Consider the following 25,599-nt stretch of genomic DNA (forward strand, 5'->3'; position numbering starts at 1 on the left):
ACTTTGAAAATGTCAATGCATGGATTCATCTGTGACTGACATCAGCTCTGACTAGTGAACCATCTCCAACACATTATGCGCCACACTAAACAGCAAAGATTTTTGTAATGCGAGTAATTAAAATTTCCTTTCATTTTTATCTTGGCAGCCTGGTTACAACAAGGCCCAAGAGAACATATGTCCTGCAAAGACAGCTCAGTCATGCATTAGCGGAACAAAATACATGATGTCTCTCTGCATCAAAACCACATGTTGTAAGCGATGGGGCTGTTTCGCCACATGGCCCCATCTGTGGCTGAACACAGTATGAATTTGACCATCATTTCAGAAAACTGTTTTAACACCATATATATATCTTTCATTCTTTGGTAAGCCTACAAACTGAACCATCTGGCTGACATTTTCTTAGCAGGTCCTGGGGTGAGAGGCTGCCATGAACAATCCCAGTGCCCAAGAAATTTTGCCCTACTCATTCATTTTTGAGATATGGTTATCTCTGGCAAGGCCCCGCATTTATTCCCCATCCCTTTTTGCCCTTGAGACGGTAGTCATTAGCCAGCTTCTTGAACTGCTGCACTTCTGGTGAACATACTCAGCGCTATTGGGTAGGGAGCTCTAATAGTTAGACCCAGTGACAAAGATGAAAAAGCAATGTACGTGCAAGTCAGAATTGTGCGTGATTTGACAGGAAAACTTCTGGTTGTGCTGTGACTGTGCTTCTGTTGCCCCTGTCCTTCTTAGTGGGAGGGGTCACTGGGTTGGGAACTATCAGAGCAGTTTAGATAAGTGTGGCACTGTTACTGTAGCAGTTGTCACAACACTCACTGGTGAGACCTCACCTGGAGTACTGTCAGCAGTTTTTGACTTCTGATTGAGAAAAAAGATGAGCTGGCTTTAGAAAGGGTTCAAAGGAGGTTCACGAGGATGGTTTCAGATTTCAAATTTATTGTCAGAGTGCGTATGTGACATCGCATACAACCCTGAGATTCTTTTGGTGCGGGTCAGAAAGAATTATCACTTATTGGCAGTGCAAAAACTGTGAACTATATACATATAAACAAGTACAAACAACTGACTGAAACACAGAGGAGAAAAAAAACCAATAAAGTGCAAAACCAAGAGTCCTTAAAAGAGTCTCTGATTGAGTTGGTTGTTGGAGGGTGGTGTGAGTCTTGTGTCACCTGTACCTCTTCCCTGATGGCAGCAGTGAGAACAGAGCGAGAGCTGGGTGGTGTGGATCCTTGATGATTGTTGCTGCTCTCCAAAGGCAGAGTTCCCCCTAGATGTTCCCGATGGTGGAGAGGGTTTTGCCAGTAATGTCCTGGGCTGTGTCCACTACCTTTTACAGAGATTTATGCTTGGGGGCATTGGTGTCCTCATTTCCTATATTAGACTGTGATGCAGCCGGTCAGCACACTTTGCACCACATCTCTGTAGAAATTTGCCAGGGTTTCTGATGTCATACCAAACCTCCGCAAACTCCTGAGGAAGCAGAGGCGCTGACGTGCTTTCTTCACGATGCCATTGGTGTGTTGGGTCCAGGAAAGATCCTCCGAGATAGTGACTCCAGAGAACTTAAATTTGCTCACCCTCTCCACCTCTGATCCCTCAATGATCACTGGATTGTACACCTCTGGTTTTCTTTTTCTGAAGTCAACAATCAGCTCCTTGGTTTTGTTGACATTGAGTGCAAGGTTGTTTTTGGTGCACCATTCAGCCAAGTTTTCAATCTCCCTCCTGCATTCTGACTCATCGCCCCTTTTTATACAACCCACTACTTCTTTCTTTGGCTTGGCTTCATGGACGAAGACTTATGGAGGGGTATCTCCACGTCTGCTGCAGGCTCGTTGGTGACTGACAACTCCAATGCGGGACAGGCAGGCACGGTTGCAGCGGTTGCAAGGGAAAATTGGTTGGTTGGGGTTGGGTGTTGGGTTTTTCCTCCTTTGTCTTTTGTCAGTGAGGTGGTCTTCTTCAAAGGAGGTTGCTGCCCGCCGAACTGTGAGGCCCCAAGATGCACAGTTGGAGGCGAGATCAGCCCACTACTGTAGATACAGCGAATTTGTAGATGATGTTGTTGCTATTGTACCAAACCACACATTCATACGTGTAAAGCGAGGATATGATAATCCTTTCATTCAAGAATGAAAGGGTATCATATGAGAAGCTTTTGACATCTCTTGCCCTACATTTGTTGGAATTTAGGAGTAAAAGGGGTGATCTCATTGAAACATTTAAAATGCTGAAAGGCATGGGCAGAGAAGAAATAGAAAGGTTATTTCCCATGGAGGGAGAGTCTAGAACAAGAGGCCACAACTTCAGGATTGAAGGGTGTCCACTTAAAACAGAAATGCGCAGGAATTTCTTCAGCCAGAGGCTGTTAAATTTGCAGTTGCGGAGGCCAGGTTATTGGGTGTATTGAAGACAGAGATTGATAGGTTCTTGATTAACCAGGACATCAAAAGTTATGGGAAGAAGGCTGGGCTGTGGGGCTGTGGGAAATGGATCAGATTAAATGGCAGGGTAGACTCGATGGGCTGAATATCCTTTTTTTGCTCCTATGTCTTATGACCTTATGGTCTCATGCTATTACAGTGGCAGGGACCCAGGTTCAAATCCGCTGCTGTCTTAAAGGAGTTTGAACATTCTCCCCGTGACCAAGTAGGTTTTCTTCGGTTTCCTCCCACATTTCAAAGACATACAGGGTTAGTAGGTTTATTGGTCACATGGGTGTAACTGGATGGTGCGGGCTGGTGGGCCGGAAGGGCTTGTTACTGTGGTGTATCTCCAAATTTAAAACAATAAAATAAATGCAGTGCATGGTACAGATGGCACTTATTTAAGTCATAATGCGTTTAGTGGAAGGAAAAAATATTTAGTATATGGTTAAGGTGGGGCGTTCTGGGTTTGTCATGAATGTTTTAGTCAAATGAAAAGCACCTATCTCCAGATAAAATAATATTTTGAAGTTGATGAAAATAAAGAACATATTCGATCTAATCAAGTTATCCTTCATCAGGGATAAAAATATAAGTATTAGGTGGGTCTTTTATATTGTTATGTTAATCTTCAAGAGATCATTGCATTCAAAAACTGTTGAATATTGAACCATGTTCAGTTATCACTAACCAAATCAAGTTTATTGTTATCAGATTGCACAGACGAAACAGCGTTCTCCAGGCCTCAGGGCAAAACATGCAGACACACAATCCAACACAAACAGACAAGCAGTACATATGCAGGACAAGTATTTTATCTATACAAACAAATAAATAAATATTGTTTTGTACAAATGAGGGTCTTGGAAGGTAAGTGTGAGCTGTTCCTTTGGTCGTTCAGTATTCTCACTGCCTGTGGGCAGAAGCTGTTCTTCAGCCCAGTGGGGTTGGCTCTGATATACCTGTATCGCTAGCTGCTCTGCTCCAAAGAATGGCTGCTCCAGACATGTGAAGTGACAACAGGAGAAGATGGATGCTTTCATTTAAGCCCATTGCTCTGAGATGGCCCTGATTTGCCTTTCACAAGAACGGATTTGTCTGTGGCTTCCATGGTCCCACTTCTGACAAGGATACAAACTGTCCGCTGGTAACAAGCAGCCGATTTTGTCTGTAAGTCAGAAATGTACAAAAATCACGATGTGTTGAGCAAACCTCCACAGCATTGTTAAAATGGCATAGAGAGCAGAAGACTGATAAGAAATAAAAATGACAAAGTGGAGAGCAAGGAAACTAGTTCTGCTGTTGATTGGAAATAACATATGTACATACGTTGGGCTTGTGATTTTAACAACATTTTGGAACCTCGATCGTATATAGGGATGCCCATAAGTCAGGCATTTGTAAGCCGGGACAGCCTGTAGTATAATTTAATTTTTAATTTAGACGTTCAGCACAGTAAGCCCATGCCACCTAATTCAGCCCACAAGCCCATGCCGCCCAATTATATCCAATTGACCTGAATCCGGTACGTTTTGAAGGGTGGGAAGAAACTGGAGCTCCCAGAGGAAAGCCACACAAACTCCTTACAGATAGTGTCAGATTCAAACTGGTGTTGGTGTTGTAATAGCATTGCACTAACCCCCATGCTATCCGTGCTGCCCCAAATTGTCAGTTAGATCCGATGTTCCAAACTGCCCAGTGTTTGTTATGTATCTGTTGGTTTGCATTCTTGACATGAGAGTGAACCATTTTCTCACTTGACACCCCTATCCCAAATATCAATTATTTCAGGGCACTCGGCATTCAGAGTGAAGCTCTCTCATTCTTCCCCAGAGCACTGAACATCTGGAAGAAAGTAAAACAATAGGTTTCTCCCCTGCCTTGTAACTCTCACAAAATTACCACCAGAGCAAAACAAGATGGACTTATCTCATTTCAATTCCATGCCCCACACTTGTGCACCAACATATCTGTCCAAGGCCTCATGAACTTCCAAAATGAGACCACCCACAAATTGGCAGAACAACACCTAATAATCTGACCAGGCATTCTCCAATCACATGGGATTAACATCGACTTCTCCTGTTTCAATTCCCCCATCCTTCTGTCACCTTTCCTCCAACTCTCCACCCCTTTTCTTCTCTATTCAAAGAACTATTCCCCCTCCCCCATCAATTCTCTTCTGCCCTCCCTCCCATATTCTCCTATGATCTTTTACATGTGGGACTGTACTTCTCCCCCTGTCCCACCCCCACCATTTATCCAGGCTCCTGTCTGCTTTTTGCTCACACCTCGATGAAGGGTTCAGGCCCAAAATGTTGGTTATGTATCTTTATCTTTGCTACATAAAGAACGCTTCATGACCTGCTGAGTTTCTCCAGCATTTTTGTGTAAACTGACCTACCTCAGTGTCAACTTCTTCAGTTTTAATACTGAGCATTTGCTCAATTGTGTAAAACTAGGGACACGATGATACTATAAACTTATCTTCATGAGTTCATCTGTAGGGATTACTCACCACAATAAACCTCCAATAATGTGACATGCTGAAGACTTTGGTGGCACCGAACTCCCTAAAAAGTGGTTACCCCTGTACAAATCTGGCGCTGTCTCTGAGAAGATTGTACATTCTCCTTATGTTTGCGTGGGTGTCCTCTGGGTGCTCCGTTTTCCTCCCACCCGTTAAAACATACCAAGGTTGTAGGTCAATTGGGGTATTTGGGTGACATGGTTTCAAGGACTGAAAGGGCCTGTAACCATGCTGTACATCTTTTTTTTTAATTATAAGATTATCTGGATTTTGGATGTTCTATTAATACCCAAAAAATATTTTTAATTCATTTTTTTAGATAGAGCAATGAACACTACAGCACACAAACAGGCCCCTTTGGCCCTTCCAGTCTGTACTGAAACTTTTTTTTTTGCTTCATCCCACTGACTTGCACCCAGCCCAAAGGCCTCCCATCCACGTACATGTATGGTGATCTGTCATTACACCACTAGGTCACCAGGGGCCACCACCTGATGACCCTGTATATAAAACCGATCAAAGTTCATGCTCCTCCTTCTGACCTAGGCTTGCACAGAGGCAAGACCTAGCTGTATATATCACTCTATTAAAGCCTGCATTTCACCTTCACTCTGCTTTGTCTGGTTGATGTCAGTCGCAACCTGTCCATCTTCTTCTTAAATGTTCACATTGAGCCTGCATTCACCACTTTAGCTGGCAGCTCATTCCACCCTCTCACCACTCTCTATTTGAAGAAGTTCCCCCTAAACTTTTCCCCATTCACCTTTAACCCATGTTCTCTGGTTTGTATCTCATCTATCCTTGGTATAAAAAGCCTATCAACATTTATTCTGTCTATCCCCCTCATAATTTTAATACCTCTATCAACACCTTCCAATAATTTATCTGGTTAAAGAGCAATATATTAAACTTCCCAGAGAACCATTTCAGTTGAAAGAAAGCACAAGAAAAAAGAGAGCTCCGGTGAATTTGAAGGGAGCCTGCAAACCAGTGCTCCGCTAAGTCAGATTGGAGAATGGGAACAGGGAATTGTAGCCCAAGTGAGCTGGGAGGGATTTCCTGATCAGGACTTCGAAATGGTCACATAATTTATTATTGGAGTTTTACTTAAAATCACTAATGACTGCTTACCGCCTTTATAGGGAGAAGAATTTCCTCATGTCTGAAAAGTATATGCTTGTCAAAGAATTGGGAGTAAGGGACAATTTCTAACTCTTTCACCCTTACTCTATCCAGTCAGAAATGTCTTTTTAATAGGGTGCATTTAGAATCCATCCTTGCTCAAACCTATCTTAGGGTAAACATGTCTGTCTATGACTCTCTAATCACCTCTGTGCCCTGCACTGGATGTGGGCACACTGACCTTCAGCACACATTAATGATGCTATTTCCCTTGCTTCACTTGCCTTTATTTGTCAGGCCTTTGATGGTACACATTCTCTGTTATGTCCTTCTTGTTATTGGGTAGTGGGATGTGTTGAAGGAGCCGTGGCTTGCAGGATTTTAAACAAAAAAATAGCAATTTTGCAATCTTCATTCTGTTTGTGGTGGCATCTTACTGAGGACTGAAACCCAATGCAGTTATTCCATCAGAATTTAAACATCAACACTGTTTGCATTTGGCCACGGATGACTCAGTGTTCAAGAGTCAAAAGGCCACAATACAGTCAGAAAGTGGATATTTTGACATTTAGAGGGAGAATTCTAAAATGCTATTATCCATTCAACGACCCTCATGTCTTGCTGATTAGAGTCCGTTTATAACATAACTGCAGTGTTGCTATTCACAATCTGTTTCATTCAAATACATCAGAAACAATAGTCACTTCATTCTTATTTTGAATCTGATCTATACAATTCGTTATTTCTGCCTGGAATTTTGCAATAACTGTCTGTTAAGGCCATGGGCCCGTGATTATCTTGTTAAAAAATATTCTTCAGGAAAAATACCAGCATATCAAAATTTCTATCACCAATCCTAGGATTTCTGTCACCAGTTTCAGGGTGCTGTAACATCATGTTTTATTTTTAAATAGACACATAGAATACAATATATGGCTTAATTTTCAAAAATCATGGATTTTTGAAACAGTTCATTCATAGTTAGAATATTGTGTCTACTTAGAAAAAAAAAATATCGTGTCTCATTCTGGCGTTCCAACTTTACAAGGAATGTCTTTTGAACGGATTAGCCCAAAGGCCAGCAATCCCCCATTCACTCCATTTCCCAATCAATCTTGATAAAACCTTGCTCTTTGACAATGCTTTTAGGTGTCCATTTGGGATGTGGATCAATGTCAGACTGATGAATTTACCGGTGAAGTAGGAATACCTGCTGTTGCTCTTGTAGCGCACAAAAAGAGGCTGCAAACAAGTTGACTAAAAATATTACCCAAGAAGATTAGTTTTAGCACTGAGAATTGCATGTCCTTAGAACAGAGATGTGGAACTTTCATAAAATGCATAGGAATATTTCCCATAGTGGTGAACCTGCGGTTAGAAAACATCACGGATTCATCAATGAAAGCTTAAAATGAGTAGTTAAACTGTTCACTTATTAATGCATTTCCTCAGCAACTTCTTGAATAACTTTTACATTCCTGATGTTAAAATCGCAGGTCTATAATCATTTGTGCTCGGGAGTCCGTGTGGGACTTGAACCTTTGACTTTCTTACTCAGAGTTTGCCCTGCCATTCCATCATGGCTGATATACTATCCTTTTCAACAACATTCTCTTGTCTTCTCCCTGTAACCCTTGATTCCCTTCCAGATCAAGAACTTATCAATTTAAATATGTATCAAATTAAATATGTGTTAATTCCTTTAGCAGTTTCAAGGAAATGTATAGCAATATCATGGAAGTCAGAAATAGGTAGGGAAAGATGGCATGCAGAACTTTGTAGTTGTATACCTTTAGAGAATATTACTTATAGTCTATTAGATTGCAGGCAAAATCTTCGCTAGGATTCTCCTAAATAGAATAATACCTAGTGTCGCCGAGAATATTCTCCCAGAATCACAGTGCAGCTTTCGCGCAAACAGAGGAACTACTGACATGATCTTTGCCCTCAGACAGCTCCAAGAAAAGTGCAGAGAACAAAACAAAGGACTCTACATCACCTTTGTTGACCTCACCAAAGCCTTCGACACCGTGAGCAGAAAAGGGCTTTGGCAAATACTAGAGCGCATCGGATGCCCCCCAAAGTTCCTGAACATGATTATCTAACTGCACGAAAACCAACAAGGTCGGGTCAGATACAGCAATGAGCTCTCTGAACCCTTCTCCATTAACAATGGCGTGAAGCAAGGCTGTGTTCTCGCACCAACCCTCTTTTCAATCTTCTTCAGCATGATGCTGAACCAAGCCATGAAAGACCCCAACAATGAAGACGCTGTTTACATGCGGTACCGCACGGATGGCAGTCTCTTCAATCTGAGGCGCCTGCAAGCTCACACCAAGACACAAGAGAAACTTGTCCGTGAACTACTCTTTGCAGACGATGCTGCTTTAGTTGCCCATTCAGAGCCAACTCTTCAGCGCTTGACGTCCTGTTTTGCGGAAACTGCCAAAATGTTTGGCCTGGAAGTCAGCCTGAAGAAAACTGAGGTCCTCCATCAGCCAGCTCCCCACCATGACTACCACATCTCCATCGGGCACACAAAACTCAAAACGGTCAACCAGTTTACTTATCTCGGCTGCACCATTTCATCAGATGCAAGGATCGACAACGAGATAGACAACAGACTCGCCAAGGCAAATAGCGCCTTTGGAAGACTACACAAAAGAGTCTGGAAAAACAACCAACTGAAAAACCTCACAAAGATAAGCGTATACAGAGCCATTGTCATACCCACACTCCTGTTCGGCTCCGAATCATGGGTCCTCTACGGCATCACCTACGGCTCCTAGAACGCTTCCACCAGCGTTGTCTCCACTCCATCCTCAACATTCATTGGAGCGCTTTCATCCCTAACGTCGAAGTACTCGAGATGGCAGAGGTCGACAGCATCGAGTCCACGTTGCTGAAGATCCAGCTGCGCTGGGTGGGTCACGTCTCCAGAATGGAGGACCATCGCCTTCCCAAGATCATGTTATATGGCGAGCTCTCCACTGGCCACCGTGACAGAGGTGCACCAAAGAAGAGGTACAAGGACTGCCTAAAGAAATCTCTTGGTGCCTGCCACATTGACCACCGCCAGTGGGCTGATATCGCCTCAAACCGTGCATCTTGGCGCCTCACAGTTTGTCAGGCAGCAACCTCCTTTGAAGAAGACCGCAGAGCCCACCTCACTGACAAAAGGCAAAGGAGGAAAAACCCAACACCCAACCCCAACCAACCAATTTTCCCCTGCAACCGCTGCAACCGTGTCTGCCTGTCCCGCATCGGACGTCAGCCACAAACGAGCCTGCAGCTGACGTGGACATTTACCCCCTCCATAAATCTTCGTCCGCGAAGCCAAGCCAAAGAAGAAGACTCTTTGAACACCTCACCTCTCGGTAACCTCCAATAGAGACTATATGGTATAAATGTTTTATTCCCTTGGCATCTTCCAGTACTCTTTCTTTTTTCCTTTTTTTTTGTTTAGGGCTTGGGGAAAGGGGTGGTGAGAGGGTGGAATGAGGGAGTGGGGTTATATATCATGTATAACTTTTGAAATAATTTTTGAATTGAACAGAATGCAACTATTACTGTGGTTTAAAATTCATAAATAAAATAATTTTAAAAAGAACTTTTCTATCTCAATCTTAAATCTGACATGTATCATTCAAATGATAACCATAATTGCTTGCAAAACAAGATAATAATCTTAAAATTAAATAAATAAAATGCTAAAAGTGCTGAGAAACAACGAGAATAAGAACTGGCCAGTGTCAGTTTGAATATGTTTTATCTGGAAATGGGGGGGAGGAGGGTGGTGGTGGTGGTGGGTTTGTGTGTGTGTGTGTGTGTGTGTGTGTGTGTGTGTGTGTGTGTGTGTGTGTGTGTGTGTGTGTGTCTGTGTGTGTGTGTGTGTGTGTCTGTGCGTGTGTCTGTGTGTCTATGTGTGTGTTTTACAACATAGAACACTACAGCACGGTATAGGCTCTTCAGCCCTTGATGTTGTACTGACTCACATATTCCTAAAAAAAGTACTAAAACCTCCCTACCACATAACCCTCCTCTTTACCTCCATCCATGTGGTCTCTTAAATACCCCTAATGTTTCAGCCTCCACCACCATCCCTGGCAAGGCTTTCCAGGCACCCACATCTCTCACATAAAAAAAGCTTACCCCTGATATCTCCCCTAAACTTCCCTCCCTTCACTTTGTACATGTCCTCTTATATTTGCCATTCCTGCCCTGAGAAACAGGTGCTGGCTACCCACCCTATCTATGTCTCTAATAATCTTGCAGACCTTTAATAAGTCTCCTCTCATCCTTCTACGCCCCAAAGAGAAAAGTCCCAGCTCTGCTAACCTTGCCTCATGAAACGTGTTTCCCAATCCAGGCAAGATCCTGGTAAAGCTCCTTTGCATCCTCCCCATAGCTTCCACATTCTTCCTATAATGAGGTGACCAGAACTGAACACAGTACCCTAAATGTAGTCTTACCAGAGATTTGTAGAGTTGCAACATGACCTCTCTACTCCTGAGCTCATTTCCCCAATTAATGAAGCCCAGTATCCCATACACCTTCTTTACTAACCTGTTGACCTGTGTGGTGACCTTGAGGGATATATGGATTTGAACCCCAAGATCCCTCTATCCATCCACACTCTTAAGTAACTGACCATTAGCCATACCCTCAGCCTTCACCTCAAACTTATCTGGATTGAACTCCATCTGCCACTTTTCCATCCATCTCTGCATCCTGTCTATATCCTCTTGTAACCTTCGACAACCTTCAGTTCCATCCACAACTCCTCCAAACTTCTTGTCAATCACAAACTTACTGACCCATCCTTCTGGCTCTTCATCCAGGTCATTTATAAAAATCACCAAGAGCAGGGGGCCCAGAGCAGATGCCTATGGTACTCAACTACTCACCGACCTCCAGGCAGAATATTTTTCTTCCACTACTACTCTCTGCTTTCTTCCTGCAAGCCATTTTTTTTATCCACACAGACAAGGTTCCACTGATACTGTGCCTCATGACTTTCTGGATGAGATTCTCATGGGGGATCATGTCAAATGCCTTATTAAAAACCATGTAGACCACATCTACTGTCCTACCCTCATTAACTTCTTTTGTTAGTTCCTTAAAAACCTCAACTAGGCTTGTGAAGCATGACCTTCCCTTCACAAAGCCATGCTGACTATCCTTGAGTAGATTGCACTTCTCCAAATGCTCATTGATCCTATCCTTAAGAATCCTCTCCAGTAGTTTGCACACCACTGAAGTATGATTCCCAGGATTCTCCCTATTTTTTTTAGAACAAGGGGAGTACATTTGCCATTCTTCAATCCTCTGGCACCTCCCCTGCAGTCAGAAGATTCAAAGATCATAGCTATGGCCTCAGCTATCTCTTCCCTCATTTCCCACAGCAACCCGGGGTATATTGTGTTTGGCCCTGGCCTGGGGATTTATCAATCTTAATGTTCCTCAAGCCTGTTCTATTCCAACCTCATCCTGATCAAGGCCATTTTCTCTTGCGAATACTGAAGCAAAATATTCATTTAGGACCTCCCCAACCTCCTCCACCTCCAGGCACTGTTGCCTCTTTCATCCTTTAGTGGCCCCACCCTCATTCTCATCATCCTTCTGTTCATCACATATGTCTTGGGGATCTCCTTATCCTACATCCCAAGGCCTCCTCATGCCCCCTTTGAGCTCTTCTAAGTCCTTTCTTAAGCTCCTTCCTGGCTACTATATATTTCTCATGAGCCCTTCCTCTTTCCTGCTTCCTATTTTCCTCTTGACGAGCTGCCTCACCTGTTTCATCAGCCTCATTTCTCTTTTCTTACCATCTTTTCCCTGACCCAGTGAGACAAACCTATCCTGAACCCAGCACAAGTGGTCCCTAAACTTCTTCCACATTACTTCTGTGCTTTCACCCTTGAACAACTGTTTCCAATTTACTCTCGCCAGTTCCTGCCTCTTCCCTTCATAACTATCCATTCCCCAATTAAGCACTTTCCCATTTTGTCTGTTTTTATCCTTTTCCATAGCTTTGCTAAAGCTAAGGGAGTTGTGGTCACTCTCACCAACATGCTCCCTCATCGGGAAGTCTGCCACCTGAGCAGGTTCATTACCCAGAACTAGATCCAGTATGGCCTCGCCCCTTGTCAGCTTGTCCACATACTGTGTCAGGAATCCTTCTTGAACGCATCTGACAAATTCAGCTTCATCTATCCCTCTTGCAATAAGGAGGTGCCAGTCAGTATTAGGGTAGTTGAAATCACCCATAACTACCACCCTGTACTTCCTGCACCATTCCAAAATCTGCCTATAGATTACTCCCAGCAGAGTGATAGCTGACTTCCACCTTCACCGACTCAGTGGGCACTTCCTCTGCAGGATCCTCCCTTTCTATAGTCATGATATTATCCCTGACCAGCAATGTTACTCCCCCTACACCTTTCCTACTTTCCATCGTATTTCATTTAAAACATCTAAACCCTGTTACCTGCATCAGCCAATCCTGCCCTTCCTCCAGCCAAGTTTCAGTAATGGCCACACCATCATAGTTTCAAGAGCTGATCCATACTCTAAGAGCTGATCCATGCTCTAAGTTCATCCCCTTTATGCCTAATAATCCTAGCATTAAAATGGACACCTTTCAATCCCTCGAACTGGCTACATTTATGTTTCGTCCCCTCCCTGTCCTTCCTCACAAACTCGGAACACATAGTATCATGCTTTTGACCTTCTGCCCTATTCTCTGCCCTCACATTCTGATTCCAATCCCTCTGCCAAACTAGAAGTCCTGCCCAGCAGGATATTGGTCGACCTCCAGTTCAGGTGCAGTCTGTCCCTTTTGTACAGGTCAGACCTTCCCCATTAAAGATCCCAATGATCTACCAATCTGAACCTCTGCCCCAACTCTTCGTCCATACATTCATCTGCCACAACTTCCTATTCCTACCCTCTCCGGCGCGTGACTATCTCCCTTGAAGTCCTGCTTTTTAACTTCTTTCCCATCTCCCCATATTCCATCTTCAGGACCTCATCCCTGCTCTTATCGATGTCATTGGTCCCCGCTTTGGCTATAACATCTGGCTGCTCACCTCCCCCACCACCCCACACCCCAAACCAGAATGCTGTGAACTCATTCAGAGAAATCCCTGAAACTGGAACTTGGGCGACAACATACCATCTTGATGCTTCGACCTCATTAACAAAATCTCCTATCTGCTCTCCTAACCAATGAGTCACCAATTACCATAGCTTTCCACTTCTCCCCCTTTGGGTAGGAGCGATCACAATATGATCGAATTCTCACTCGACATGGAGAGTGATGAAATTAAAATCGAGACTAAGGTCCTGAATTTAAATAAAGGGAATTATGATGGTATGAGACGGGAGTTGAGTAAGATTGATTGGGTGGTGTTTATGGGGGAGTTGACTGTGGATAGACAATGGAAAGCATTCACAGATCTAATGGAGAAGTTGCAAAAATCGTTTATACCGGTTTGGAATAAAAATAAACCAAAAAAGGTGACTCAACCGTGGATAACAAGGGAAATTAGAGACAGCATTGGGTCCAAAGAGAGAGCATATCAATTGGCCAAAAAAAGTACCACAACCGAAGACTGGGAGCAGTTCAAGATGCACCAAAGGAGGACAAAGGGATTAATCAAGAGAGCAAAAATAAATTACGAAAGTAAGCTTGCGGCAAATATAAAAACCGACTGCAAAAGCTTTTATAAATATGTCAAGAGGAAAAGATTGGTGAAATCCAGAGTAGGTCCTTTGCAGTCGGAATCAGGGGAATATATAATGGGGAATAAGGAAATGGCAGAGCAATTAAATTCTTACTTTAGTTCTGTTTTTACAAGAGAGGATACAAATAACCTCCCAAGGATGTTGGGAATCATAGAGACGAATGCAAGGGAGGAACTGAAAGAAATCAGTATCTCTAAGGACATGGTCTTGGGGAAATTGATGGGATTGAAGGCCTGATAATCTACATCCTAGGGTACTTAAGGAAGTGGCCATTCAGATAGCAGATGCTTTAAGAATTATTTTCCAGAACTCGATAGACTCAGGATCAGTACCCATGGATTGGAGGGTAGCTAATGTTACCCCACTATTTAAAAAGGGGGGGTAGAGAAAAAGCAGGTAATTATAGGTCGGTGAGCCTTACATCAGTAGTGGGCAAAATGATGGAATCCATTATTAAGGATGTAATAGCGGAGCATATGACTAGCAGAGAAGGGATCGGACAGAGTCAACATGGATTGACAAAAGGTAAATCGTGCTTGACAAATCTATTGGAATTCTTTGAGATAGTGACAAGTAAAATAGATGGGGGAGAGTCAGTGGATGTGGTGTACCTGGACTTCCAAAAGGCCTTTGATAAGGTCCCGCATAAACGACTGGCTTACAAAGTCAAGGCTCATGGGATTGGGAGCAAAGTATTGATGTGGATTGAGAACTGACTGGCAGGTAGAAGACAGAGAGTTGGGATAAATGGCTCATTTTCTGAGTGGCAGGCGGTGACCAGTGGGGTGCCACAGGGATCTGTACTGGGAGCCCAGCTGTTCACAATTTAGATTAATGATCTGGATGAGGGGATTGGATGTAATATCTCCAAATTTGCAGATGACACTAAGCTAGGAGGGGTTGTGTGCATGGAAGAGGGGGTCAGGAAGCTCCAGTGTGATTTGGATAAATTGAGGGACTGGGAAGATACATGGCAAATGCACTACAATGTGGATAAATGTGAGGTTATCCACTTTGGTAATACAAACTGGAGGGCAGATTTCTATTTGAATGGCAATAGATTAAGAGATGGGGAAGTGCAGAGAGACCTAGGGGTACTTGTACACCAGTCTCTGAAGGCGAGCATGCAGGTACAGCAGGCGGTTAAAAAGGCAAATGGTATGTTGGCCTTCATATCAAGAGGGTTTGAGTCTAGGAACAAGGATACCTTACTGCAGCTGTACAGGGCCTTGGTGAGACCCCACCTGGAGTATTGTGTGCAGTTTTGGTCACCTTATCTAAGGAAGGATGTTCTTGCAATGGAGGGAGTGCAGAGGCGATTCACCAGGCTGATACCTGGAATGGCAGGAATGACTCATGAGGAAAGATTGCGCAAATTGCGATTGTACTCGCTGGAGTTTAGAAGATTGAGAGGGGATCTCATAGAGACCTATAAAATTCTGGCAGGACTGGACAGAATGGATGCAGATGGGATGTTTCCAATGATGGGAAAATCCAGAACCCGGGGCCATGGTTTGAGGATAATAGGCAAACCATTTAGGATCGAGATGAGGAGAAATTTCTTGACCCAGAGGGTGGTGAATCTGTGGAATTCATTGCCACAGAGGGCAGTAGAGGCAGATTCATTAAATATATTTAAGAGGGAATTAGATCTATTTCTTCAGTATAAGGGTATTAAAGGTTACGGAGAGAAGGCGGGGACGGGGTACTGAACTTTAAGATCAGCCATGATCTCGTTGAATGGCGGAGCAGGCTCGAAGGGTCGAATGACCTACTCCTGCTCCTATCTTCTATGTTTCTATGTTTCTTTCCATTCTTAGTTTGTGTCTATAGGGAACGCTGCTGTCGGAGAGCAGAAGCAATCATCAAAGACCCTCACCACCCAGCACATGCTGTGTTCTCACTGCTGCATTCAGGAAAGAGATACAGGTACCATGAGACTCACACCACCAGGTACAGGAACAGCTGCTACTCCTCCACCATTAGACTCCTCGACAACAAACTCAATCAGAGACTAATTTAAGGACTCTTACTTGTGCACTTTATTGATTTTCTTTATTGATTCTCTCTGTATTGCACAGTTTACATTTTTTTAATCTGTTTACGGTTCTTGCATTTGTTTACATGTTTCTGCTGTGTACAGTTTTTTTTTTGCACTACCAATTAGTGCTACTTCTGCCAGACCTGCAGGAAAAAGGAATCTCAGGATTGTATGTGATGTCATGTATGTACTCTGACAATAAATCTGAAATCTGCCCTCTCAAGCAGTGGAATGAAGAGGCTTTCATTCCATCAGTCTGCATTAGATTTAAATCACATTTCAGTGAAAGAAGCATCTGCACCCACATACTGTATAGTGCTACAACTATAATAAAACAGTCAATCATTCTCGATGTCACACAGAAAAAGTGAAAATTGCACTTCGCAATCTAAAGTGGCTTAAAAGAGATGTTTATTTCAGCAGTTTAACTATTAAATGTGGTAGAACTCCATAAATCCATGAAATATCACTTTCAGTCTATGTTGCTCTTTGGTAATAAATGATTAATATTACTGTGCCCATATGACTCTTGGGGAATGTTTTTTTAAAATGTATTTAAAAATTTGGACTTTCTTCTTTGGCTTGGCTTCGCGGATGAAGATTTATGGAGGGGGTAAAAGTCCACGTCAGCTGCAGGCTGACTTACAGCACGGTAAATTTAGACTTACAGCACGGTAACAGGCCCTTTCGGCCCACGATCCCATGCCGCCCAATTACACCCAATTGACAAAAAAACCCGATACATTTTTAAGGGTGGGAGGAAACCGGAGCCCCCAGGAAAAACCCACACAGACATGGGGAGAACATGCAAACTCCTTTCAGACCGCGCTGGTGCTGTAACAATGTTGCGCTAATGGCTACACCAGCTGTGCAACCCTCAGTGTTCTCTACTGGAGAAATTTTCAACCTCTCAAGTCTTTTCTGATCGGTTTAGCATGTTTGTAAATCTTGTTCAATGTGATATTGTTTCTGCAAAATGGAGGCCTTTGCTTCCTCTCTTAGAGTTGAACTTCTTAATACCTCATCATTCTCTAGAAGCCAAAGCCTAAACTAAGGAATTTATCAATTATTACTATGACTCCTGCCAGCTAACCCCAGACTAGGTATTTAATCTTGTTTTATTCCAAATATTCATGGATCAGGACTCAAGGACCCCATATACTTGTTCCTGAGACAATGTGGTTCTAAAGTAGTAAGGCAGTTCCATATTGCCATATCAATCCCATTTGCCAAATTATGCATATTTTAAATGGCCAAACAATTGAACAAGCAAATTTGTTTAAATGAAATCCAAGTACAATTATTTATGTTCATACCACTCTGACAAAATTGATGAGTCTTGGCTCGATGAAAATAACAGTTGCCTCAGAGTTGGAAGGTGGCATTTCTATGAAGAGTTACCAGAGTACAATCTGATGCAGGAACATTGTATAGTTTTTATTCTTTGCCACCTCTAGCTTTTAAAGAGACCACCCAGTTTTTCTCAATCCAATTGGCACATGCCCATGAATTAAGCAAGGAGGTGAATTGGATTCATCATCCACATCCCACATACAGCATTCTCACCTCCATAATCAGAAAGTCTATCTTCAAACTTCACCTCTGCAATCTGGCTAATACTTTAACCTAATAATGAGTGAATATTGCTTTGGCAGATGTGCTGCCTTCTGAATGTATTGTTACACCAAAGCCCCACTGTTTGTCTGGATGATTCTGGAGACTTTGCGGCACTGTTTTGAAGAATAGGGTGGGCTGTTCCATCTGCTGACACTATGGCCAGTATTTATCACTGAACATTTTCATTAAAAGCAGATGCTCTGGTCAATGCTGTTGTTGGGAACTTGGTGCCACATTTCCCATATTAAAAAATTGCCCAAGACTTGAAAAGAATGTTGTAGTGTGCTGGAATTATGAAAGTTTATTAATAAAAGCAAGTTGCTTCTTTATCATGTATAGGGCATGTAGTGTTGATGACCTATGGTTTCATCATGTTTCACTATGAAAAATGAAGGACTGCAAGTGTGAGACAAATGTCAGTCAATTAATGTGCCCGGCATATTACTGGAAGGAACCAGTGAGCACTTGCATTGCATTCCAAGACTCCACATTTCCCGAAAAGCTCCATCTAAGTGTCACATGGGCAGGGTCAAGGTTCCTGAATTTCTACAGTGAGGCTCATCTGAGGCAACTTCCCTTAGCCTTGACAGCACTTGATTGTGGCATCAAGGTGCTCTGATAAAAGCAAAGGGAAATATTTCCATTGGTGAGTTGGACCTCACACAAAGGAAAGTGGTTGTGATATTTGAAAGTTAATTCTCCCCCATACACCAATGCAGGAGTATACCAATGTTGGAATTCCTCAGTCCAGCATGGCATGTGATTGGTAAGGGATTGCTTTAGGAGGTATGTGAGTGAAAAGAACAAATTTGAAAACCACAGTTTTAATTGTATCTAATTGACTTGTTATGTGCAAGGTTTCAGCTACTATATCAATATTTCCCTTTCATGCCAAAACAGTGGTTATTGACTGATGATTACTTAATTTAATTTGGTGGTCCTTCCAGCCCAATGAGCCCACGCTTTCCAATTACACCCATGTTATCAATTAACCTACTACCCTCATACATCTTTGGAATTGTGGGAGGAAATGGAGCACCCAGAGGAAACCCATGCAGGCATAGGGAGAACATACCAATCCATTACAGACAGCAGCAGATGTGAACCCAAGTGGTTAGCACTCTAATAGCGTAGTGCATGGCAGGGAATCTTTCCTAAGGACTATAGAGCTCGTCTTAGCAGAAAGTTTACTGATCAGTTGTTTTGAATGAAGGGGAAACCCTTCAGTGGACCAAGGTAAGCATTAATTCATTTTATTTTTAAAAAAATATTTGTATTGATTTTAATAAAGAACATACTGTAGCCGACTGCTACAAAGAAACACACACACTCGCAGTGTGGGAGGTTAAGCTCTGAGATTTATTGAGGCTGGGAAGGCTCTTTTTATACATTTGGAATTCCTGCCTTTCTTTGATTGGCTGACAATAGCGGACGGGAACATTCTTGCATGTCAATATCCTTCTTCCCCAGCCTGTTATTGATCTGTTAGCTGGGCAGTTTGGCCAGCGCCATTTTAGGGCGGCTGGTCTTGTACTGCTCCAGCTTTCAACCGCGCCGGTTCGCTGTGTTAACGGACGTGTTACAGTGTGTTATGCTGCTGTTTACTCCCGCGCACACCACGCGATGTGTCGGCTCGATCTCCACGGTGGCGGGCTGCCACAATACAAACAGAAAGGGTACAATTCAATCAGATAGTGTAGACAGTCACATAAACTATAAGATATTCCATATATCACTAACATACATAGATTGTAAATCATATGCATAAATCATATTCTAAATAGTATATACTTTTCTGGGGGGAAAAAAAACTAATAATATATAAAAAAAGGAAAGAAGAAAAGAGATGAGAAAAACTCTTACCTAACTGTGTTGTCAGGTGCTAAAAATGACTAGCATTAAAAGGTTTACAAAAATGAATAAAAGGAATGTGGAAAAGATAGAAGTCAAACAATTTAATTACATTGGAATAAAATTATAATGTAAGATAGTGAGTTATAAATGACCCCCATAACCTCCGGAATCTTATATCTGAATTATTAATTGAGGCAAAATAAATGGTGTGACTCTGTATCAAAGATAAACAAGAATTATTTTCTCTTGTAGAGGGCCACCAAAGGATTCAGTGTTAAATCTATATTGAAAATGTTTTGTTAAAGTATGGAAAACTTCTCTCCGGTTTATTTTTTAAATTTAATTTAAAGGTTTAATTTCGTATTTTAACCCAACATAAATTTAAAATACTTTTAAAAGTTTGAGTAAGGTTCAATGGTTGTGATAAATATTACTAATTGTCTGAAAGATTCAAAAACTGTGAGATGCAAGCATGCAGCTTGCAGAGGTGCTAAGAGCAAGAGTTGGTGGAGTAAATGTGAATTCTGATAGTAATTGACAGGCGAATGTGATGAACTAAGCAGTTATAACTAGAGGGCCATGGGTGTGAGGTGGGAAAGCATTAGATTGTTGTGGAGTCAAGTTACAAAGTGAGGTAATGTTCTCTGAACAGCATCCGTGGCTGGAGATGCAGTAAGAGGAGCATGACAAATGTAGAATCAAATTGTGCCACTAAGCTTAATGTCTGAAGCAGTTGGACTTGTCTCTGATCTCATACTTCAACATCTGCTCCCACATCCTTCTGAGCTCCTTGGCTTCTGCTTTTCCCCTTCCATTAACATTAAAAAAAAATGGAATCTTCCATTTTCCCAACTTGCGTAATGCTTCAATGTCAAATTCTCTTCCTGTACAACTCTCAGCATATCTTCAAATTATCCCCTTTTTCAGCTCATCGCTTTTAGTCTTAATTAGAACAAACCACTCTTGTTAACAGCGAATAAGCAATATCATCTATACCACCTGGAATCAATGAAATAAGTTGGCAGAAAATATTGGTGCATTGCATTCTACAGATGCAAATGAACTTCTGGTCCATTTGCAAATTTGTCAAATTTAGAATCCTTGGGTTTCAAAAGTAGACCACATTTATTCAAACAGTATTTGCACTTTTTATTGGGAAGTGACATTAATTTCAGTGACATCTTTGACACTTCTAAAGCTTGCAGTGAACTGATGGTGGGGATTAACATGTGCTCTTCTAATTCAGAACATAAACTAATCTCCAACACCTGTATCAGTTAAACTTTAGTCTGGGAATGAATTCTCTGATAACCTCCTGATGGTTGCACTACATAATACTGTCTAAAAATACCACGTGATTTTAATTTTCCTTTTTTCACTGAGTTGATGGGCACGTTGTTATGCTAAATTAACTAATGTTATGACTTAGACTTTTCAAAAACAAGCTTTTGTGGAAACATAAAGTCATAGAATACAGGTGCAGGAGTAGGCCATTCACCCCTTCAAGTCTGCCCCATCATTCAATATGATCATGGCTGATCATACATCTTCAGTAACCTATTCCTGCTTTCCCTCCATTGCCTTTTCTCAACCTTTTTCTTTCCACTCACATCCCACTTTAATTATTCCCTATGCCATAGGTGCTCTGTGATTAGTAAGGGATTGCTTAAGGAGAGGAGGTATGTGGGTTGGAAGGTAAGGTTACACTACATCCAAATGTTACTGAAATATTTTGCTTGAGAAAAATTGTCACTGGCGCATTTCCTTTGGAGTTATGAAACCGTGCATATAATGAGTCAATTAAGTACAATTAAAACAGTGGCTTTCAAATTTGTTCTTTTCACTCACATACCTCCTAAAGCAATCCCTTACCAATCACAGAGTACCTATAGCATAGGGATTATATAAAATAGTATGTGAGTGGAAAGAAAAAGGGTTGAGAACCATTGCTTTATAGTTAGGGCTGGATCCAATTCTGGTTTGAATACCTCCAACGAATTGGCCTCAATAACTTTCTGTGGCCGGGAGTTCCACAAGTTCACAATTCTCCGAGTGAAGAAGTTTCTCCTCATCTTGGTCCTAAATGGCTTACCCCTAATTCTTAGACTGTGGGCCTTTACAATTATGGAGGGAAACCAAGGTTTTGTGGCGGAGCACATCCTCATGGCGAACCGGCCCCGCTTGTATCGCCATGTGGCAGGGCACCCATGGGGAAATGGCGTCGTCAGAGGTTTCTCTCTGACTCCAGCATCCCTTCCAGCGCCCACCCTGGGCAGAGATTATGACGTCACAATTCACCAAGTGACTGAGCTCCTGCTGCCCTTAAGGGGCGTCCTGAATATGAATAAAAACAGTCGTTAATGACCCTCAACGTAGTGGCTGTGATTTACTTCCACTGCTCGCACCACCACAGTTTAATATTTTTAACCTGGAAAGTTACAATTTCTGTTTTACCAAGCCTCAAGCTTTTTTGATTATTTTTCTTCAAGGGGGTTTGTTTAAATTTATAAAAATCCTCCCAACAATTCTGTATTTGAAGGACTCTCGAGAACTCCAGGTGGCCCCTTAAGAAATGGATAGACGGACAAAGTGAAATAACTAAGTCACAACCTGAACTGTTTTTTTTCCAAGTGTCAATGGCCACTCAATGAGTCAGAAAGTCATAGGGTCAAATCCCCCACAGAGACCTAAGCACAAATTATTATAGGCCTGTGAGCTTAATAGAGAAGCTATTGAAGAAATGGTGAGGAACTGCATGATCACCTGGAAGGAGAGTGTCTAATCAGAGACAGCCAACATGGCTTTGTCAAGGGTGGATCCTGTCTGATCAATCTGATTGAAATTTTTGAAGAGGTAACCAAGTATATCGAAGCAATAGATGTGGTTTACATGGACATTAAGATTCCACGTGAGATATTGGCCCAGCAGTTAGGGCCCATGGGATCCAGGAAATTAGGGGAAGCAGACCCAAAATTTGCTTGACAGCAGGAGACAGAGGGTGATGGTAGAGGTTAGTTTCAGTGATTGGATGCCTGATACTAGCGGTGTTCTGCAGAAATCAGTGTTGGGACCTTGGTTGTTTGAATTATTTGATAAATGAATTTCAAATTTGAAAGTTGGAAGTTCAGATTTATTGTCAGAGTACGTACATGACATCACATACAAGCCTGAGATTTGTGTTCCTTCGGGCCAGAGAAAATTTCTACTTATGGATAATGCATAAAACCGTACTCAAGAGAAGATACACCAAGAAAAAAATATTCAGTAATAAATAATGTGCAAAATAAGAATCTTTAAATGATTTTCTGATTGATTTTGTTGTATAGGAGGGGTAGCAACTGTTTATGTACCTGGAGGCAACTATTCCTCTTTCCTGATGGTAGCAGCGAAAACAAAACATGTCTGGGGTGGTGTGGATCTTTGATGATCGCTGCTGTCCTCCAACAGGAGCGTTGCATGTAGATTTTCTTGATGGCAGGGAGTGCACTGCCTGTGATGTACTGGGGTGTGTCCACTATCTTTTGTAGGACTTTCCGCTCAGAGGTATTGGTGCCCCCATACCTGGCCACGATGCAGCCAGTCAGCACACTTTCTACATATCTATAGATGTTTACCCAGGTTTCTGATGACATGCCAAACCTCCGCAAATTCCTGAGGAAGTAGAGGTGCTGTTGTGCTTTCTTTATGATGACATTAATGTGTTGGGTCCAGGACTGGTCCTCCGAGAGAGCGAATCCCAGAAATTTATATTTGCTCAACCTCTCCACCTCTCAGTCCCCCAATGATCACAGAAGATCATACACCTCTGTTTTCCCTTCCTAAATTGCAATGAGCTCTTTGGTTTTGGTGATGTTGAGTGTGAGGTTGTTGTTAGTACACCATTCAGCTAAATTTATTGTCATACATATTGTAGAGGGTACTAATGTATCAAAATTCTTTCTTGCTGCATCCAAATATGATGTAGGATATGATTTGGACACAATGTAGGAGGCAGGATCAATGAATTCAAGAATGACAGTAACATTGGCAGAGTTGTGGATAATGTGGAAAGTAGTCTGGTGTATTGCTGAAACAATCTGATAAATGGAGCTGGAGTTCAATCTAGGTTAATGAAAGGTGATGCGTTTTCCATAGAAAGGAGGAACATAGAGCCCTTCAATCCTGCACGACAAGGTTGATCATTCGACTTCAGAACTCTCTTCCTGCTTTTTCTCCAATACCTCTTGATTCCTTTGGTCAATAAGGCCACATCCATCTCCTTTTTGAATACAGTAGAGTGTTCCTGTGAAACCTTTCGTAAGCCAAAATGTCATCAAGTGAAGACCCATTCATGACTATTGAAGGCTATTTTTGTAAAAGTGAAAACCCATTCAATTTTTTTTCGGAGAGCAAACACAAGTTTTTTTAATCAAAGTGAATTTGCGTAAAGTGAGTATTCGTAAAGCGGGGTATACCTGTGCATCTAACGAGCTGCCCTCAACAACTTTAAGCATGGGAGTTCCTTACATTCACAAGTCTTTATCCTCATCTCAGTCCTAAATGACTTGCCCTTATCCAAAGGCAGTGAACTCTTTTTCTGGACTTCCCCCAAAACTGAGACCATTCTTCCTACATCTAACCTTTTGAGTCCTGTCAGAATTTTAAATGTCTCAATGAGACCCACTCTCGTTCTTCTAAATTCCAATGTCTATAGTGCTTGTCTATCCAACCTTTCTTCATAAGTCATTCATTTCATTCCAGGAATCAGCCTGGTGAAACTTCACTGCACTCCCTGAATTGTAAGAATGGTCTTCCTCACATTAGGAGACCAAAACTGCACAGAATACTCAATACAACTGCACTAAGAACTCCTTGCAATAAAGGCCAACATACTATTTGCTTTCTTCACCAACGGCAGCAAATAGGTTCCAACCTTCAATTACATTTATCTTCATCTGCCATACATTTGCCCATTCTCCTAATCTGTCAAAGTCACTCTGCAGCCTCTTGGAATCTTCCTCACAGCTCACACTGCTACCCAGCTTAGTGGCATCTGCAAATTTGGAGATCTTGTTGTAGTGCACGTCGAAAGAACCAAAGACTTGTTGATCCAAACCAAGGCTTTCATTAACTAAAAGACTGGAGCGTATCACAAGTAGGTCAACCAGTCCAGAATGACCTGGTCTGGCAAGGAGCAATCTTTTAAGACCTGCCAGTAGGTGTGGCTACATTCTCAGCCAATCACAGTCATCTGTACATATGTATATATATACATTGGTGATAGAATCTGTACTATCACACGTATATAATTCCTTCATCAAGATTATTAATATATATTGAAAATAGCAGGGGTTCCCAGCACTGAAACTTGTGGTATCCCACTTGTAACCACCTGCCAATCTGAACAGAACCCTTTGTTACCACATTCTGCTTCCTGCCTGGCAACCAGTTTTCTATGAAGAAGCACTGCATCTGCAGAAGGTTAGGAAATTGAACAAGAAAATGACAGATAGAGTAATATGTAGAGAAGTGTATGTCCATGGTGGAAAGAATAAAGGCGTAGACTATTTTCGAGATGGGGAACTAAATCAGAGGTTCAGAAGGACTTGGGAGTCCGCATGCAAGACTTCCTAAAGGTCAACTTGCATGTAAAAGTCAGTAGTAAGGAAGGTAAATGGAAAATTAGAAGGCATAATAAGGATAAAATCTGAAAGCAGAAATGTGATGCTGAGGCTTTAGATGGCATTTTGAGCTTTACACTAAGGGTGTTTTGGCATGGGAGAGGGTCCAGAAGAGGTTCACAAGGATGATCTATGGACTGATGATGTTTTCATATGTGGAACATTTGAAGGCTCTGGGATTGGACTCGCTGGAGTTTAGAAGAATGAGGATGGATCTCATTGAAACTTATTGAATAGTGAATAGCCTGAAGAGAATGGATGTGGAGAGGATATTTGCTATGTTGGGGGAGGCTGGGACCAGAGGGCACAGCCTCAGAGTGCAAAAATATCCCTTTAGATGAGGAGGAATTTCTTTTCCCAGAGGTTGGTACATTTGTGGAATTCATTGCCACCGTCGGTTGTGAAGTCATTGGGGATATTTAAGGCGGAGGTAGATGCATTCTTGATTAGGAAGGGAATCGGTGGTCACAGAGAGAAGGAAGGAGAATGGGATTGTAAAGGATAAATCAGCCTTGATGGAATGGCTGGACGAACTCAATGGGTCGATTGGCCTAATTCTGCTCCAATATCTTGTGGCACATTACAGTGGAC

The 25,599-nt window shown here is 42.2% G+C and overlaps 1 protein-coding gene across 3 annotated transcripts in view; it reads right to left on the minus strand.

Annotated features, from left to right (window-relative positions):
- Positions 1-3,154: 3,154 nt before the first annotated feature.
- The window catches only part of LOC138757050 (protein FAM53A-like), a 181,706-nt gene continuing 159,261 nt past the window's right edge, over positions 3,155-25,599 (minus strand). For 2 of the 3 annotated variants that reach the window (XR_011353311.1, XM_069923724.1), the window contains one exon: positions 18,835-19,147. Coding sequence is in view for 2 of the 3 variants with exons in the window: in XM_069923724.1 (XP_069779825.1) it covers positions 19,096-19,147 (52 nt within the window). In the remaining variant the exon portion in view is untranslated. Of the gene's footprint in view, positions 3,607-18,834; positions 19,148-25,599 lie in introns of those variants that run through there. The other variant, XM_069923726.1, reaches the window with a different exon arrangement.

Source organism: Narcine bancroftii, chromosome 3, assembly GCF_036971445.1.
Source record: "Narcine bancroftii isolate sNarBan1 chromosome 3, sNarBan1.hap1, whole genome shotgun sequence".
Classification (NCBI taxonomy): Eukaryota; Metazoa; Chordata; class Chondrichthyes; order Torpediniformes; family Narcinidae; genus Narcine; species Narcine bancroftii.